The 20,713-nt window shown below is 35.9% G+C and overlaps 1 protein-coding gene across 2 annotated transcripts in view; it reads left to right on the top strand.

Annotated features, from left to right (window-relative positions):
- The window catches only part of CDH18 (cadherin 18), a 158,018-nt gene that overhangs the window by 29,066 nt on the left and 108,239 nt on the right, over positions 1-20,713 (top strand). For both annotated transcript variants that reach the window (XM_057390393.1, XM_057390392.1), the window contains exons 2-3: positions 1,934-2,228; positions 8,646-8,765. In XM_057390393.1, coding sequence (XP_057246376.1) covers positions 1,934-2,228; positions 8,646-8,765 — 415 coding nt within the window. The remainder of the gene's footprint in view (positions 1-1,933; positions 2,229-8,645; positions 8,766-20,713) is intronic.

Genomic DNA, 20,713 nt, shown 5'->3' with positions numbered 1-20,713 from the left:
CAGTGACTTTGTGAATGTGCCTTTCTGCAGTGTGGTGTTGGAACAGCATGTCTGTGTTAATATTTGGAGTTTTGGAGCACCTTACTTCTCATTTTCCACAGCAGTTCCTTATTCTGTATTTTTCTTACCCATCAGTGAAATCGATTTTCTAATTGATTCACACGTTCATAATGCCRCTTACGGATGTAGTGATTTTTGCTGGGATCTCTATTTGGTGCACATGAACATGCTTTTACATATACACCTGTAGAGGTAATTGGAGAGAAACAGGAYGGAAAGTCTTCTGATCTTTTTCAGTTTGAGGTAGTTTTGAGCTCCTTATAGCATCATAAACTATCAAAATTGTCATTTTGCTGTTAGCATTTGCAAACAGTAACATTAAGGGCTCATTTTATCACTTAAGCATCCTACAATTCTAATTGWTTTTGACAAATTAGAATATCAGACAACCTATAGCCAGACAACCAGAATACCAGAATATGCACTGCTCTTGTTTTTAGGAATAAATCACTTCAAATAACATTTTAACTTTGTAGGAAGTTTGGATTTCTGGCATTTTAGATCAATTGAATTATTCATTTGTTAATAGAACAGCTTTATCCTAAGGATAAGAAGTGGCTAATTTTTCCAGTCTGCTGTAAATGTTGTAAGACTGCTCTGCAGTCCAATAAAGGCAAAGTCAAACAAACAGACCCTTTCTCTGCTTCTTTCTTTCATTWAAAAAAGGGTCCACAGAGGTGACCCAGTTTTGTTTTGATTATTCAGTCAGATCTTCATGTTACTCAGATAAATATATAGTGCACTGATTGAAGTTGTGCTGAAATTTATATGTTGAAAAACTTTAATTTATTAGATTTCCCATTTCCAAGCCCCCCTACAGTACAAGATATAAATTATATGCAATACCCTAATTTCATGGATTTAGCAGACAAGAGGASAAATGTATTCAAGCACCATCTTACAAATAGCAATGAAGATTATTTTAAAGGCAAGACAAAGACCTGGAGAAAGAATGATACATTTAGATTGTGAGGAAATAGCATCACCTTTACATCTTGTTTGTTTTTGGGTTTTTTTTTTTGTTTGTTGGTTTGTTTTTTTAAGTAAACAATGTTTTCTACCCTACAAATTCTTATTTTCTCTCAGTCCAAGCCTTTATAGTTTTTGAACTGATAATGAAAACTGGAAACTAATGCCTTGCATTCTATTAATTAAAAATAACGTCTGTCAGTCTCTTTCTGCTTTGCTCAGATTCTGTATCAAAACTGTAATGACTCACTGCAGATACTGAGAAATATTCAGGGCAGTTGGATAAGGATAGAAATTATTGTCTTCTTAAAATCAGAAAGTTTCCCTTTTGATTTCACATTGCAGTATAACAGCACAATACCTGAGGCTATTCATTTCTGTATTATCACTTTGTTCTAGCTGGGCTCTTCAATAAATACATTCTCTTCTCAAAGTTATTTCAAATAAGAAAAAAACCAACACTCTTCTCAATTTATATATCAGTTACCCTTCCTTACCAAAGAACAAAGTCCTCTCAGTGGGACTGCATCCAGTTTAGTGCTTAGGACAATGTGTTTGGTGCTTAGCAGTGGGTGCTGTAAATGAGTTACTAGAAGGACCAAAACCAAATAAACCAAAACCCGTTCAAGTTACTAGAACGTTCTTGAGTCACGGACAATTTCTAGAATGGGCATAGAACCAAAGAAATCCCAGCTTAAGAAATGAACTATGCCAGGTGGAAATGAACCCAAACAGAATGAATGGTTGCCAGAAAAAGCAGATAATGAGGAATTATGGCAAGAGTGGGGAAAGGTGAAAACGAAGACGGGTGCTAACAGCAATCTTATAGTTCTTGTATCTTATGTGCAATAACCTTTAATGGGATTTGATAATTAATTTTGTATTATGTGTTTTTATTCTGCAGCTGCATTCCAACTCCGACAAAGGTGATGGATCAGTCAAATACATTCTTACTGGAGAAGGGGCGGGGACAATATTTATTATTGATGACACAACTGGAGACATCCATTCAACCAAAAGCTTGGATCGAGAGCAGAAGACACACTATGTACTTCATGCCCAAGCTATTGATAGACGGACAAACAAGCCCCTCGAGCCCGAATCGGAATTTATTATCAAAGTGCAGGATATCAACGACAATGCACCAAAATTTACAGATGGACCATACATTGTTACTGTGCCGGAGATGTCTGAAATGGGTAAGGAAAACAAACTGTTCTATGTAACAGTCTTTTAACAAGTTCAAATGTTGCATTGCTGTTTGTCAAAGTTATTATAAGTAGTTGTTAATGTTATTTTTGTCGCATTATTAACTGCATGTTAAATAAATTAGAGTTAAGAAGAGATCAGAAGAAGATGTGAAATACAGCCTGTATGTTGTTTGTRACATTCTTATTAAGAAGACAGTACACACACATAAATGCTGACTGTAAGAGGAGAGTCAATCTTAATCCTGAATGGTTTAGCACACACTCTTTGGCAAATGTACTTTCTATTCTAGAGATAAGATGCATTCATATATCCTCATTCAACTGCACACTTTATGGCATTCTTCTGTGTCTGCATGAGCATTCTGTACAGTTCGCAGAATTAAACACAAAGGAATGGTTGATTCCTGTATAAACTTAGACATATGTTTATTTATCAAGTTTCTTATAAAGTGAACTGAAGTTCAAAAAAGTACAAGTCATTGGTGTTCCTTGTTGTATGGTTCCGATATTCTTATTCTTTGAGGTGCTGCATTATGCAATCAGTTTTCTTTATTTAATACTTCTCTGGTGTTGAAATTAGTTTATAACTTTCCTCTAACAGAGTAATTGCCAACAGAAATTTGTACCAGGACAAAAGTGCAGTGTTTCTGCGAGTAACATCATAACTCCAGGACTATGTAAGCGATACATGTTTGTGAATTACTACAGTGACTGCATAAGGCTTCCAGTAAGAATATTGTGTGTCTAGATGAAATCTTTCCAACAGTCTTTGGTAATTCACTGTGGCGCAAACCTTTGYTGTTAGAGTTGCAGTTCATTTCAGTGTCATCTAAGCTTTTATCTCYGCTATCTCCCATTACACCACAAACTGCCTCAATGGGTAATTGATTTCCTTTACCAACTGTTTCCAAAAATGCATAACTTCATCTTTCTCTTTCTTTGGTTTCCTTTGCCTTTAATGGAAACCATTTTAATTCATTATTTCCTTCACCTTTAAAAGCATTTTATATTCTGCATAGGAGGAAAGACAGTGGAAAAGAGATCAATATTATTTTCAAAGTCGAAAGTAGCTAATATAATTAATTTTAATTTGTATTCTRTTTATGAAAGTTTTCTTTATTTTCTTCTCAAAATGGAGCACTATTGCTTAAATGCTAGTCATAATTCTGCAGTAATCAGAATCTGGTAGTACTGTATAACTACATCATACAAGTTCCTGTTTTCTAAAGAATTATTTGAATAGTCTGGGATGGTATTTTGTGTCATAAAATGCAATGGATTATGGTAAACCAATGAAGTTTTACCGGTAAAATTAATGCATCATTGATAAATTAAATACTTTGCTGGTGTACTTGAGGCAAATCATTAAAATATCTATTCCACAAAGCTTTTGTGTTGTGTGAATAAACCTGAATTTTCATATCTTATCATACAGACAATCTGTTGTATGTATACATTATATTTTCATTGCAGATTTATTATCTCTATTTTCTTTTTTTCTCTTATTTGTTTGTTTCTGTTTGTTGCTTCCTGAAGGCATTTTTATTATCTGCCATTTCAGGAAGACTAATTCTATTATTTCTTCCACAGGATACATTCTTTGTGTCAAATGATGGAGATACTGTCACTTTTATTAGTTTTTTAACTGTGGAGTCTATACATAACTGAAATTCTTGATGYAATTATACGAATTTCTAAGGATATCTCACAATGAATATTTCTCCTGGTTTTCACATGATGATTTACAGATGTTTCAAAGTGTCTGTCACTCTGTAAAAGTTCTCATGCTTGGTGTTATTTCTGATCTCCATTATGTTGTTTAGTTTCATCAGCAGGTTCTTGTTTGTCTCCTCAAGATTCTTGGTGGCATTTTYCCCACTATTTGAACTTTTCCTAATCTAGTTGTAAAAACTCTAGGACTTTTATAGCTGTTTTCTTTTAGGTCTCTCATAAGTAAAAGTTATCACAGGAAAGTTTTGTTACTTTTTTTGCCAAATATTAGATCACAGTTTTAACTGTGAATCAAGGTCAAAGTACTATTTATGCTTTATGTACTGTTCTGAAAGAGATGAAAGAAAACACCTATTTCTTGCCTTCAGTGAAACTTTTCCCCAAAAATTGGCTCAAGGATCAGGATTTATATCTGAAATTATTTCATCTGCAGCATGAAAAACTCAATTACATTGAGAGCTCTGTGGTCTGTTTTGAGGTTTATGAAAGTCATCTTTATGTAAATTAAAAGGAAATGTTTTTTTTCAATCAGTAAGAGACTTCCATATGTGTTGTAAGCTGCAAAATTAGTAAAACATTCCATGTTAAATTTTTAATGCTGAGGTCATTTAGAGGGCAGATTAGATGAGCTCTCAAGGTCCCTTCCAACTCTAACAATTCTGTGATTCTGTGATAAGAAGAGTATTCCAAACAAATTCTGCTTAATAAATTAATAGGCCCAGCAGACTTTTTTGAACTTATTTTGAGAATACTCCAATGTGAGATAGTCATAATTTCRGATATATGGAAGATAATGCTAATACTGTTCATAAATATGAATTTTATTAGAAGTGCCTATTTAACTTCCTATGTTGTGAAACTAAACCACACTTTGTTGACTTGCTAGTGTTCAAGACAGTACTAAGAATTACTTTAGTTAGGCAGAAAATCCCTGTGTTCATTAAACTTTACCTYTTTATCACTTCTTTTAATTTTTTTGTTCTGTATTGATCCATTTGAGATTTAATAGTACAGAACTATGGAAAGTCATGCATACAAATTTGCATCCTCAACAGACATATTTTATTGAACTGCCTCATTAAACATTAAAAATTTGTCTTCAGAGGGACAAATTGAAGTATTCCCTTTCAGCTTTTCTTTGATATATAACTTCACAAATATTTTATTGCAAACTATTGGGGAAAAAAAAAAAAAAAAAAAAACCCATAAAAAAACAGGGAGAAAAAATAAGTGGATATATTTTTGGTTATTTTTTTATAAATTTGGTTCCCCAATTAAATAATTCTTTTTTTTTTTATAACAGAAGAAAGACAAAGCTTACAGAGTGGTGTTCAAAGCATACAGACATATTGTACAGCTCTTTATAAAGCATTAATTAAGAAAAGAGAATTCCCAAAATGTAATCTCCATAATGAGATGAGAAAACATGTGGAATGGTAGTTGTACTCTGAATAAGCAGAGATTCCAATCAGGAAAAAAAATAATTGTTTTTATTGCCCAATTGGAGTGACAAAATTATTTCATAGCAAAATTTCGAGGTTTTATTGACAGGCACTTTCACTATAAATTAGTGAAGAAAAATATGGAAGGTGTGGGTCTGATGCTCATACCACATATGTAGTGTCTCCAGAAATTAGAAAACCCTTATCTTTTGTCTTTTGTTACTTTTTTTTTGACTTGTTAACATTAAAAAAAAAAAAAAAAGAGAGACAGAGAGAGAGCGAGCTGTACAGTGTAATTCTAAATCCTTCATTACACATAGCTCAACAACAAATGATGCTGCATCAAAATGACACAAACGTGTCAGGATCTGTGATTTCTCTGTTGTGCAGATGAGTCTGAATGAGGCTAACTTGGAAAGGAGTAGTTGGAAGATAAAGGTACCCTCCTGACCTTTTTTTCCTGCAAGGGGTTCTAACCTGCAGCTTTCACAAGCTGCCTTTCCTCAGTGCTCAGCAAATCAGGCAAGAGTTGGGCAAAAGGCTGTTTGGGGCATATCTTATAAAGTGCTGAGTGTGCTTGTGAAGAAGTTAAGCTTCTGAAGTGCCACATTGACTGAAAGAGAGTTTGAGAGGTAGGGTGGAAGGCTKAGTTAAAATTTGTGATTATAAGGGTCCTTTTAGGTAGAAAGAGAACACTTTGTCACTATTCAGTACTAAATAGCTATCATCAGGTGTTTCTTGGAGAGAGATACAGCTGTATTAGAAAATCACTGTGGCAAAATTTAAGATACATGACATTCCATTCATGCCAAAATGACCTGTCAGGTGCTTATGTGAGGCACTGCTTTTCACTGGTTCTGCTTCTTTTTTCTCACATCAATGAGTTATACAAGTGCACAGATTCTTTTAAAATAAGTACAATGAAGAAAGTTTTCAAAGAAGGAGAGAACTAGGAAGGAGAGATCTCAGTATTTCTCTTTTTTTTTTTTTTTTTTTTTTTCCTGAATAAGCCAAAATTTGTTTATCCAAGACATATAGCTAGATTTCCTAGAATTCTGGTGAAAAGTGCTAATGGAAACTCACTCTGTTGGTAACTCTTTTTCTGAAAAAATGAAAATCTATACATAAAAATGTACAGAAGTTCCCCAGAATTCTGGATAGCTAAATCTGGTAGGTGAGTGACTATACCTATTGAATGGATATGATTTTGTTTTATGTAACTACAAAATAAAATAAAATCATAGTGTATCTGTAGCCTATTAATCTTCAATAATTCCACAAGATTGAAACATTCAAATTCCTCTCAAGCTAGAAATTATTTGCAAACTGGACTACAGAAATATATCATTAAAGCATTTCAATGTCATAGAATGGGGGAGAAATGCATTGTCTGTTCTTTGAAGTGGCTTCTTATTCTGTGTTTAGATAGCAAATAAATATGGCTGCATATACTCCTAGAACAGTTCAAGCAAAAATGCACAAWCTTTAATTCATATGTATCTGCCTTTCCACATGAACACAAATACAGTAGTTTAGTTACTTTTTCCATTGATGTCTGACTAATTATGAACACACAACTAKCTCCAGCTTGATTTTATTACAATATTCAACTTCAAAGTCATGCAGGTATCCTTATATTCACTTTGTTCAAATTCATCAAGATATCCTTATACCTGCTTTGTTAATATRCTTATCTATGAGACTGTATGCATTTGGGCTTTTCAGAGACCAGAAGACACTATCTTTAMGTATCAGACACATTTTACTCATTCTCCAGTACAGATACAAACAACAACTCTTGCTGTCAAGTTGACRTCACACAAATGAGTGAAGAGTTTCTGAAACAGTGAAGGAACCAAATCTGTGAAGGTTTGCATGCTTAGTTTGTTGGACCTGAAGTGAGACTCCATGACTTTAGATACTTCTATTTCAAGTGTGGACTGAGGATGTGCAAATGAAAGACTGCTGTGCAATGGAAATTGATCTAAGACGCTGAATAACTGGAACTGAGGAACCGATGTCCACGACATATGTATTTGGGAAATCTTATTTCAGATCAGCTCTTGTATGGTCTCTGACACTATGTGCCTATTAGCAGTCAGAATAAATTAGATGTGCTTCTAAAGCACATCTCCTGGTTTARTTTCATCTGAAAAAATCTAGTTAGCATGCTCTGAAACTGTTCTATGAGGCAAATCAAAGTATAAGTGAAGGAGATCAAGGGCTTCAATTCAAAAACATACTTTTCCTTTCCACTAAAATGTGACATGAACACTCCAGCTTGGAGGTGATACCTCAGTGGTTAATTTAGATGAGAATCTGCTTTCAGATGCAGAGTTACATAGGAGCAGCCTGTTCTGTTATTATTCTGATATTTTAATGCTGGGCCAAAGGAGCCTGTAAAAAGCTATGTCTGCATAAAGAWAAACAAGTGGAATGAAGTCTGAGCCTTTATTAACTTGCAATCTTACACTTACTGATTTCTTATGGGAAATGTTTGGCTGYGATTGCAAAGAGGATTCATCATTAAATGTCTTGAAAAATACAATAAAAATGAAAATATCACTTGTCTACATTCTCTCTGTGCAGTASTTGTGCATTTTATTTTCTCAAAAGKGTTGCTCATAACTTATCCCACCTAGTGACATGCTAGAAACTCTGATTTTATTCTTCTAATGGTTTTTATTACTAGCATAAAAGACTTCTTTTGAACTCATCTTTTTAATTTGAATTACCAACAAGATTTCTAATAGCTGTTTGATCTTTGATGCTTTCTAATAGGTAATTTTTCTGTACCTATCACAACTTTTATTGATATGGGAGTATTTATGCAAGTTATTTAAAATACCTCAACATTAATTTGTATTGTGGATGAAGATACTCTTGARGTCCATAAATCTGAGTTATTCAGGAGTCAATATCCGAGTCTGGGATCTATGTGTGTGAACATAGTAAATAAGCATCCTATGTAGTTACTATTTATGTTTACATCTGTGTAGTTACTATGTAAGTTCATATGTATGTAATTAATTGATACATACACCTATAATATTTTTTTAAATTTAGTATAACAATTTTTCCTTAAAAAAACACAGGATAATAACAGAGAAGATATTATGAATCTCTCAGTTTTAGAGAGTGAAGACTGTCAAGGTTTTTAAAATGCTTTTGAAAATATTTATCAGAAAATTGTATTGATTACAAATTAATTTTCATTTTCCTGCAAATACAGGTACATCTGTTCTTCAGGTGACAGCCACAGATGCAGACGACCCCACATATGGAAACAGTGCCAGAGTAGTGTACAGTATTCTTCAGGGACAGCCATATTTCTCTGTTGACCCCAAAACAGGTGGGTGTTTTATATTTCTGTTGATATGATTTGGCTAATACATTGCAGCTARTTAAGTCTGGTAGGTGAAATGCAATGTACACCATGCAGGTACRTGGGCTTCTTTTTCTTATTCCTTTTGTAGATTGCTTTTTGCTTTAGCACTATGAAATTTAGGAGTTGCTATGTTTTGCTGAGTACTGAAATGAGCCTGCTGTGTAYAGAATTAATTCTGCATCATGTCATGATGTGAGCCATTCAGCCAAACTCGAATAGCACTCTTTCATCTTTTCAAGCCTTTGTTTAGGAAGTGATTCAAGTATGCCTAACACATTATGATTTTAAATGCTTTGTTTTGCCTGAAGGATAGGCTAAGGAGGTTTATTGAATATGTGCTTCAACACATATACCATAATAAATGGTTCTCATTCTTGATTTTATAAAACTGCAGTATTGTCATTTAACTGAAAATTTATTCTGATTCGAGAAGGAGAAAGAACGGAAATATTTATGCTTAAACTCTGTGCATCACACTTTTTTCCACAGAGTGTAAGTTATGTATAATGTATCCAAACTGGTTCATTTTAAGAGAGAAGAAATCTCTTTTGGGGATGGGAGTTGTTACTACTTTTCGATTTTCTGAAGAACATTATTATGATAATGATATAAATATGATTATATATTTTTAGTGTGTATTTGAAATCCTCAGTAATGAGCAAATACAATTAAAGAAAGCATATATTTTATATTATTTTTAACTGTTTTTCCCTCTCTATATCAAAGCTTTAATACTGAGGGGGAAAAATGAAACACACTGAAGAGTGTCTTTTTCTCTAACAGTAGGAAATAATAATGACTTTTAAAATRTGCTGAAGTGAAGTAAGTACAGCGTAAATAGCTTTCATCTTAATGTTTTTGCTTTTAAGTTTCTTGGCTTGTGCACATTGATCTCTGTAGTAGGCAGAGGTGTATCCTTGCTTCATTACAYGAGAAGTGTATCTGTGCCAGCTCAGAGAGCTTTGGGGTTAGTGCTGCTTTGATTAGGAGACTGAACTCYATGAACCTCAGAGGAAGGGCTTTCTCAGCACAAAACGTTCTATAAATTTGTGAGCTCATGTTCAAGAGTCCTAGAATGGAAAATCAGTGGTACAGTCCTCGCTCCCCGCCCTTATGGTAGTTAGAAATACAATGCTAGTTCATATTTCGACATCTGTTTAGGCACTCTGAAGAAATGGTCTGATTTTTTTTATTGTTATAATGCTGTAGAAATCATAGTCAGAAGCTGCTGTTCAATCAGTGAAGAATCATAATGGATTTTCTCTGTATCAAGTCTGTATCATGCAAAAATTAACATTGTTATATTAGTCTGTGTTATAATAAAACAACAGATGGTAGTTTATTTTCTCTCCTCGAGCCTTAGGCTTTGACAGGGATTTAATAACACTTTATGAACTTAAACTATTTTTGATATTTGTTTAGCATATGAAAATTGTTCTTATACCTTAGTCTGTGAAAATAGGAAAATGAGGTAAAGAGTGCAACAGCAAAAAAATCCAAACAAACAAACAAACTGGAGAAAGATTTTTGCTTTTATAAGTTGCCTTTTTGTAATTGTAGAATAGCAGTTAATTCAATTTGGCATGATAAAATGGGAAGGAGTGCAATATTGGAAAAGATGGGAAAGTCTTGAAGAATCGAGTTTTTCAGTATGGAATGTCACTTGGAATTTTGGGGGTTTAAGGTACTCATTTTCTAAACCATCGCTCTTCTGAATTTTCAAGCATTTTTTGTGACCTACTTTTCCTAATACCTCAACTGTTCAATTCCAGCTTAACTATACTTTATCTGGAAGTCTTCTGGATTTACACCAGCATGCACAAGCTTCCTCTACAACAAAGGATGTCCAAAAGAGGGAAAAAGGAAAGACAAAGGTCCCAATATTCATGACTGAGTGKTGTTTGTGAAGCCTGAGGATCTTGTATCATCTTGGAGCTTCTTGSAGCTATCAGAAGCAGATACCAAGCTGTTTATAGCTCTAGTGTGAATACTCTTCCTAAAAAGTCTGCTGTTTCTAGTTTARTGCTGCTTATACTTGGTTTTTAACAACTTAATATCTGAAGACTTTAAAGTTATGGATTTTTAGAAGCTTAGGTTAGAGTAGTTTAAATAATATTATATAATAAAGCTATAGAATTCATACATTTAAAGTATAATAAGGGACCAGCACAAAATTACAAACTCTGAAGTAGGAAAGAAGTGTGTTCTTGGCAGAAGAACAGCTTTTTCAGCTTATCTGATGAAATGTTCTTCTCCACAAACTTAAAGTGGGGCAGAGATGCAGTGTAGGGAGGTAAAATTGCCTTTCCTAATTAGACTCAAGGGTTGGCCCAGGACAGCCTCAGCTCTATGGGCCAGGGCTGAAACCCATCACAAGGAATAAAAACACTGGCCTGATCACCTTCAGGCTGAAAGTGCTGCCTACAGGTCTGTGGGACACATTGTGAAATGCAGGTAAGAGTTTCATGGGATCCTGTAGACTTACTCTTGGCTGTTTAGAAGGAAGACCATAGGCAGAGAAAGGGAGGATTGAGATGGAGAGGGAAGGATGAGAGCAAGGGAAAATGGAGGGTTAAGAGTATTAAAGGGACCAGCCATGGGCAAACAGGCTTTGCTAAGCACCATTGTCTGGCCATGCCCTGCCCTGGATCAGCACTCTGTCCTGTGTTTTATTATGCTACATTTCTAACTCCATTTCCTGAGCAAAAGGTCTCTTGTGTCCATGTGTTCATGGATGAGTCAGAGGGGTCTGTGAGTCTGGTGCAGCAAACTGGAAAAAGCAGATTATTGAATTTGCCTCACTGAGCCCCAGCAGATCCCACAGATCCCCCGGCGCAGGAAACACACACGAGAGGCAGGCAGGCAGGTCCAGGTGCTTCTTTATTAGTCTTCTCTTCCAGCTCCTTTAGCTTTAGCAATTTCAGCTCCTTTTGCTATAGTGATATTCAGCTCTGCTCTCTGTCTCTCTTAGTGATTGCAGCTCCCTCCTCCCCCCAGCAACTAGCATGCTTTATATACACTTTCTTATCTTTCCCGGGTTTTGAGAACACACCAATCAATGAAGCCCTAGACAGATTACATAACCAGAATATTCTCCAATGTCCATGTAGCATATTCTAGTCTTTCATTGGTGGATGTTTTCATCTGTCCAATCCCGTCCAGCTAGAGTCTGCCTGTTTTGACCATGTCTGAGCCCAGGCTGTGTCCGAGCCCAGCCCCCACACACAGCTGTAAGATAGCGAAGGCTACGGCAGCAGATTGTGTGTATTACAATGGGTGTCTATGCCAGTATGGAATCACTACAGGGTCTCGGGCTGGAGAAGCCAGCAAGCTGGATGAATGGCTTGGGGGATGGATATCGATTTGGCCAAAAGTCTAGACCAGAAGGCTCAGGAGTTAGCTGTTGGAGGACCCAACATGTCCAGACCAGTCACGCAACTGTGTGATTTATGGGTTGAACGAGAGCCCTGCTTGTAGCTGAGTCAAGGGGAGAGCAGGGAGGCAGGAGCCAGCTGGATGGCACTGTGCACTGTGCTCCATGGGTAAGGCTGTGGGGGATCAGTAAGTGTGCAGGGTTGAGGGGGGATGCCCAGGTTTAAAAGGGGGTCTGTAGCTGCAGCTGCAGGGGAGCTRCAGGCCCCAAACTTATATGTCCAGATGGCACCAAGGGCAAAGTCCAGATGTTGGCTACTGGATAGACCCAATATGGCAAATTACAGTAACAATCCATGCTGAGGATGTGAGTAAATTTCCAATTCTAAATCATCTCATGTTAGCTGGAGAAGAATGAGGCTGTTTGTGCTGTTTGTRTTTGAGTTCTGAGTGCTTCTATTTRTGTGTCACCCGTTGCGTGTTGCGTCTGTGTGTGTGCCTCGTGGGAACACCGCTTGACCTCACTTTGCTTCTAAATCATGGATTAAAAATAGGGAGGTGCAGCAAMCTCATCTCCATCAGGCTACCAACAATCTCATTTATCAGTTGATTTGCTCTAGGACCCGTGTTTTGCTTTGTTTTGTTTTCYCCTGGGGAAAAMCTGAATTCTCTGCAWAGAAAYTTGCTTCTGCYATGTAATTTTGGCTGTGAATGTCAAAGCTACTTTCCACTCATAACCTAAAGTTTTAAGACTTTCAAAATCCTTTGATTTTGAATGGTTTTCTAGGAAGTGCTCTGTATTTGTATTATTTACTAATAAGTTCTGGTAATTAGCTGTGGGGTTAATGGTAACTAGTTATGTAATTAATGATTACCTGCAATAGCCTCTACTGATTCCTATTTTCCTCCAAAACTGCAGCAAAACACTGCTGAAATTTTGTAAATAAGCATGTACTAATAATGCTGGCAAAAGAGAGGGAAGAAATCAATGTCTAGATCTCAAGTATATTTGCAAAGATTATACATATAGGATTATATATTTTCTTAAACCACAGTATTCAGGGAACCTCAGAAAACATGAAGGACTTATATTTTTAGAATATCATTAACTTCTCTGTAAAAAGAAAACAAAAAGTGAACTTATTAGTGAAAAGTAGAGCAAATAATTTATTCAAATATTTAATGTTTTAATATGGTTCTCCCTTTTCCTAATCCCACTTTTTCATGTATKCATTCCCACCCCACTACCTGTCTTCAAACTGAGCTTTTTTTGAAATGCCCAAGTAAGCATGAAAGCTTTTCCTAGGAGTTTGAATTGTAAATTCAATATTCCACCTTTCCCAAACCATGAGCTCTTTTTACCTATCCATAAACTTGATTTAGAATCTATCCTTGCTTGTTCTTTGTTTATGTCAAGTGTGGCTCATCAAACAGCAACAGCCAACACTCAACTGGTAACCCAACCTTAAAATCCCTTTTTTTTTTTTTTTTTGATCTGAGGAAACCTCAAATTAGACTGTGTGTGTTTTGAAGCATCTGTGGCAGCCCACTTTCTATTGCCACATGCTTTAGGAATGAAAGTGGAACCTGTAGTCCAATCCACTGCTTGCATGGKAAACCATATCTGGAGTATGTTAGTTACAGCTCTTTACAGGTGYATCAGATTTTCTGAACTGGATATATATATTGGATTAATCTGTAGGGCATATTTTCTTTCAAATCAGCAGTTCTGCTRTAACTTTTATGAAATAAGAGATAAACCCTTCATTCATTGGAGTTCTGAATTTAAATGTAGACCTTGGCAGGATGAGAAACTCATTTGTCATTGAATTGAATGTGGAAAAAAAACCTTAGATATTTGTATTTGTATTTATAATGTTCTAATTATATGTTATTGTTGTGCAACAATATTACAAAGGTCTTAGTTGTGTGTAAGGTTGTTTGTTTTATTTTAAGATATGAAATATTTAAGAAATGTGTATTTTTATTTATCAAAGAATGTCACGGCAAATTAGTGCAAGCTAATCATGAAGTGTGAGAAGAGTGTCAATCCCTTCTGCTTTCTGTCTTCACAAAATATKAGCAATAGCTTCAAGGGTCCCTACAAGAAATGACCTATTCACTGATTATCTATTTTGGTTCCTGACTGAGAGTGCAGTATAGATGGTAAATAAACAGTCAGTGGCTGAATAGATGCTTCCAAATATAGAGATGAGCTTCATAAACACTAATTAACCACCCTGGAAGTTCAAGACTTTTATCTGCATCTGTAACCACTATATATTTTTTTTTTTTAAAGTTCTAGGCCATGGTTCATATGGGAATGGCAGATTTTGTGGCATTGTAATAATTAGAGTGTGATTCTAAAGTTGCATGTGTATTCCTCTGCAAAACAAGAAATTATATTGTTTATCAAATTATTCACAAGTTTAATATTGCTAAATAAACACAAATCTATAAAAATACAATTAAGTAATGGAATCTATTAAAACTGAATTCTTATACTAGTGAGATAATTATTGATTTAATGTGTTTAAGGCCTACCTCATCTCCTTATTATAGACAAGATAATTTACATTAATATAAAGACAAATTGAATAAACTTTCCAGTTCAAAAAAAGAAGAGCACCCTTAGCATGCTTTGGTGTGACAACCCGTCATGGTATCCCAGTTAAGAATCTATTGGGCTAATTGAAATAATGATGAGGTATTTCATGACCCTCTGTCCTGCATGCATAGAAAATCATATCAGTTAAGAGAATCATTTCAGAAATCAATTTCTGCCACTTTCTTGAATAAACATCCTTTTTCTTCCTATTAAGAATTCTTACTCTTTTTTCTTTAGTTCAAATGTCTTTCTTAGTGATATCTGTTTAAAATGAGCATGTTTATTGGGATTAGTGATTCCCTGCTGAAATGCAAGTTGATTCATATTAGACTGCTAAGTGAATATGAAAATGAAGTGTGTTTAACTATCTCATTGCTTCCTGCTGAGAAGCGCCAGTATAATTTAAATGTTCTTATATAAAAGGGCTATAGCAGCATCTTACATAATTTGACTGCTTCTGCTCTGAAGGAATGCCTTATGACAATGCTCAAAACCCACAACTGAGACACCACAGCCAGTTCCCAGGTTCCTGTACTGGTCTTAATGTAAACTTGACCTTATCTATCACTTTTTTTGCACATGGGCTTTTAAACTGGAATTGAACACTGTGTAAAGGGCAATGAAGCTGGTGAAGGTTTTGGAGCATAAGTCTTACAAGGAGCAGCTGAGGAAGATTGTGTTGTTCTGTCTGGAGAAAAAGAAGGCTCAGAAGAAACCTTATCACTCTCTACAACTGCCTGAAAGGAGGTAGCAAGATAGCAAGGTGCAGGTTTTCTGGTCTCACAAATAGCAAGTCATAGGACAGGAGAGAATGGCCACAAAGTGGCCCGACAAGGTTTAGGTTGGGTATTAGGAAAAAAAAATCTTCCCTGAAAGGATTGTTGAGTATAAAATTTTACTAATGACACATTCTGTTTGAGTGAGATAAGGAAATATTTATGATGAAGCTTCAGAATTTCACATGTGATTACACTGCAGAACACCTATTTACAGCTGTTGGTGAAAACTCCAACTTAATTAGATGTGATTGGTTTCTACTCAGTATCAAGGAGAGGCCACAGTGAAGAATCAGTTTGAAAGTTTAGTTATTTTAATGAGTGATACATCTTTCTAACAGTGTGGAGGATTAAAATAACTTTATTTTGTTCATRGGTAGTGAATTTTATCTCAAGTTTCTAAGGACTGTATTTCATATTCAGGTTCTTGTATGTTTGATTTCCCTCAAGGAATTTCTGAAATGTTGTAACAGAAATTGCATCTCTAGTGTAGACYTTTTCCAATGTCTACACTTCACTGACAAGAGGATCACTAGAAATTCAAACTCAACATTTGAAAGAGTTTTATGTTCTTTTTCTAATTCCACCAGGTACTGTAAAGTGCACTCCTCCATTCCTGAAGGAACAGAAATATGTGCTTCATCTAAAAATATTGTCATGAGCACTTGTTTGAGAGTGTCATCTGCCAGCTCTCAGCTAAGAGTAAATATTGTAATGTTCTTTGCTTTCAATATCAAGTAAATATTGGATTTTCTACACCTACAGTTTTGACACCTTAAAAAAACTTCTCTGAACAATGGACTTAATTCTCACAGTTTTCAGTTGTGTTCAARATATTGATATACTCTTACAATTTTCCCAGGAGTCATTTGAAGAGTAACTCAGATCATCAGAGAGACATGCAGAAAAAGCTTTTTTTAGATTTCTAAGGACTCCATTTCAGTTCATTTGGAGACTTTATGAGGGCATTGGTACAACTAAAAACCTTGTTTCTTAGACCTTATTTTCCACTATTATGGAAACAATGCAGAAGGTCCTCTGCTAATCAAAAGTCTACAAAGAGGAGGGCCAAAATRTTCTGTGTAACCTACTTCAGTTTTTCTTATGGTGACTGATATTTGCTGGTACATCCATCCTATGTATCCTGATGTAATTTTGGGCATCCACCTTCAGGAGATTTTGTAGTGTACCGACTGGAGCAGGCTTTGCAGGGCACAAGATGGATTGATCACTCATCAGGAACAGTGTTCTGGCGCTGTATTTTCTTTGCGTGTTATCTACCAACATTCTCTCTCCCAGCATCAATCATATAGTTAAAAAAGGACAGGCATAGGAGGCAGAAAAAAATGGAGCAAACACATTGCCTGATGTTCTAATCTTGTTTTTCTTCTCCTGTGAGATGGACCATGTGTTTTGGAGATGGATTTCAGAAGTAGGGAAGAAACAATTCCTTGGTTGTTCCTCTCTTGTTTGTTTCTGTGTTTGTTACTCTTTTACCATCTGGTGGTTTGAACAACTACTGGTTGTTCTGCTGCTCTTCTGATACAAGTTCTCAAATAAAAAAATATCAGCGACAAAAACCCTGTGTGTTTCAGTAGCCATTAATTGGCAATTGGCAAGTTCCCAGTTTATAATATCATCTTGGCTTCCTAACCAGGACCACTGTAATATGGTAACTATGTTCCTTTTGTTATGTATATATTTTTAACCTTTCATCTGTAAACACACAGATATATTTTTACACTTAAAACATAATTGTATCTTATTCTGGGATAAGTCCAATAGACAGCCACTTACTCACTCCCCACACAGTGGAACAGGAGAGAACAGGAGTAATACAAGTGAGATTAAGAATTTTTGATAGGGAAGGTAAAAGTTACGTACACAAACAAAGGAGAGCAAGGAATTAATTCACCACTTCCCTTGGGCAGGCAGCCCTCCCCAGGAAGGCAGAAGTCCATCACGCATTATTATGGCCTGGGACAACAAATGTCATCACTCTGAGTACCCTTTCTTTCTCCCTCACCTCACTGTTATTGCTGATTGTGATTTCATGTGGTATGGGATGTCCCTTGGGCCAGCTGTTCCAGTTGTGTCCCCCCCAAGGTTTTGCCTTTACTCTCTGTTGGACATTGGAAAAGGTTTCTAATCTTAATGTCTTTAAGCACCCCTTGTGCAACCTTCTTGGTGGTGGAGTGGAGTGAGAAGCAGAAAAGTCCTTGTTCCTGCGTAGCTACTGCTTGACAAGGCTGAAACATCCCTGTGTTATCAGCACTGTTTGGATCACAGATCCACAGCAGCATCCTGTGAGCTGCTGTGGAGAAAATGATCTATCCCAGCAGCACACAGGGGAAGCGCATTTGTTTTTCGTGTGACCAGACTGAAAGTCCTGAACTGAAGGCAGTGACAAGATCAGGCAGGCTAGATTCTGTTGCCACATCCTTTGCAGTCCTTCTCTTAGATGTAAAATTGCTTTCTGCTCACCATTTCAAGGTTTTGCCTTTACTCTCTGTTGGAGACATTGTAAAAGGTTTCTAATCTTAATGTCTTTAAGCTTGACTTTTCGTACTACCAGACATCACATCTTTTCAGAGGTACTGAGGACTTTAGGGAGTTTACTCTATTTTGAGGGTCTAAAATACCATGCTATATCTACTAGAAAAGTTAAAGATCTTGATATGAGGAAAGCATTAAATGTGATGTGTTTGCAAGTGCCTGTAAAATACRTGTTTTTCCAGAGTAGAATTACTTTTATAAACATGTATTTATCTCTGTGTCTTTGAACTCTACACAAGGGAGATAKGAACCAATAATTTAAGTTCTCTGTTTTTAAACAAGGAAGGCTAATTCATCCAAACAAAGTATGGAAATTACATGTGTGATAAAATGTGTTTAACTTTAAGGAAGGGGAATGAATATGATTTTGCCCTAAAGCAAATAATACATTACTGTAATTTGTAGCTCAACTGGGATGAGAACCAAGACAATGACTCAGAAGATTAATGCAGTAGACTGTTTAAAGGCTCTGCCCTAAAGGACCAGTACACATGTTAGCAATACTTTTAAAGCTCAGTTTTTATTGTTGTGAAATTCAGTGATGACTTTATTGTGTTTAATTCTGCTTAAGGTGTCTTTTTTCTAGACAAGAGGTTATTATTTGCATGTCTACTTCTGGATGAAAGAATTACCARGGCATCAAAACAACTTCTCCCCACATACACCCTGAAAGTTTTGGCTAGGGAACTGAAATGAAGATATAGAGCTAAGCTTTAAGTTGAATTTTGCAGAGGTGCCCTAATTCATACTTATCTCTCCTTCTTGATCCACACTTCCCTTTTCTGGTTTAATTTTCCTTTTTGCAAACTGTTGTGCGTATTGCTGTAGTTGAGTATAATAATTTCAGAAATGCAGTTACAGGTGACAATGAAACTACAGTACAGTGAAAAAGAGGCAAAATGTCAATGAGGTCCTATTCCAGGAGCTGTTACCTACCAGCATCGTAATGCTAAAATGCCTGCTTGTAGCTGGAGATACACTGGTTATATATTTTTTAAAAGCTTAACTTCTTGCAATTGTGGTTTATGTTGTTTTGTTTGTTTGTTTGTTTGTTTGTTTTTGCAGATACATTGTTTTAATAATGTTATTGCTTTAATAAAAAGCTTCAGTAAGGTCACATTTTTGTCTTTCATATTTTGAGGTTTTATACTTAATTCACATTGTAGTGAGAAAGACCTGTAATGGTAGACATGTGAAAAGGAAATAAATACAGGACTGATTGAGGATACTGTTTTATTTTATATTATTTTAATTCATATTTTAATTTTTATAATGCTCAGAAGCCTTGTGATTTAAAAGCATAGCTATTCTCAGAATTCATGAGTAATCTAAACTAGATCAATAAATATGCATGCATCTGGTTTCCCATCGSTCTGCATCTTTTAGAAAAATGCATTTTTCAGTTACAATATGAATAAACGTGTCTGATCACATCTTGTCTTGTAAAAACCGTACAGAACAAAGAACTAGTATGATGACAATGATTTGCCAAAGTTTATTTATAAAGACAATGCTTCTCAAGAAATCTTACCCAGCAAAAATAGTCCATCTGCAGTTGAGATGCCTCCCATGAAAAACTGAATGAAAACTTTATAAAATTAGCCTCCATATCTGTTGACCATCTATGTGAACAAAGAAGCACAATGTATTTATGAACCAATTTTACACCATTTTTACACTATGATAACAACTAGGATGACATTTGGGAACCATTATAATTCAGTTCTTATCTGATAAGAAAGGGAAAAAGGAAAACAGTGTTTCAGAAAACRCTAAGAAACTTGTGATCTATCCAGGAAACTCAACATTTGCCAGTTGTGTGACAGCTTTTGTCTTCTATTCAATATTCAACTTTGCCACCTTCACACCATCAGTGCCTTTGTGAATGGGAAACATGAAGCCTTGCTATAAGGTTAGTCCATTTCCCTTACATGGTGTTCCTCTTTTTTGAATTTGCTCCAGACTGTGTTTTCATTCTCTTGCCAACTTTRTCAAGCCCAGGAGCAGCAGCAGAAGCAGTGCAAGTAGGCTTTCCCTGGTCTCTAAGACTGAAGATAGGCTCAAATTAACCAGCAAATTAACTCATGTCTTTGTAACTGCCTTTCTGAGATGCCATCATATTTTTAAATTTAAAATTTAGGAGAGACTATAACCAGGCTTCCTGAGACTCTCTATTTCCAGGAAAGGTTTAATTTTTTTTAACTTATCTTTTCTTGCACATACATTCTGTGACTTGATTTTTGAATGACTGTAACAGTTGGTTTGTTTGGTTGGTTGTTTTTTTTGGTTTTTTTTTGAGAGTATGATTATTGAGCATGTCTCCACTTGGCTGAGGTGGTGTTTCCCTGTCCCCAGGTCCCTGCCCCCAGGGAGGTGCCCAAGGCCCAGGACTGGGGCTGCTCCAGTGTCCCTGGCCTCCCTGACCCTGGCTGGAGACGGAACAGGCTGATGKATGATCACCATCTGTCATGGTTTTGCTTGGTCCAATTTTTGGTGGTGGGGGATGGGGATCAAGAAACCACAAAGATGGCTGCTGTGAGAAGTCCTAGGGGTGTCTCCTTCTTCTTCTTCTTCTCCAGCAAAGGGAGCCCTGCCCCCCT

Source organism: Malurus melanocephalus, unplaced genomic scaffold (assembly GCF_030028575.1).
Source record: "Malurus melanocephalus ecotype Western Australia unplaced genomic scaffold, MMel_1.1 scaffold_25, whole genome shotgun sequence".
NCBI lineage: Eukaryota > Metazoa > Chordata > Aves > Passeriformes > Maluridae > Malurus > Malurus melanocephalus.
This window is presented reverse-complemented; position numbering and strand designations above follow the sequence as displayed.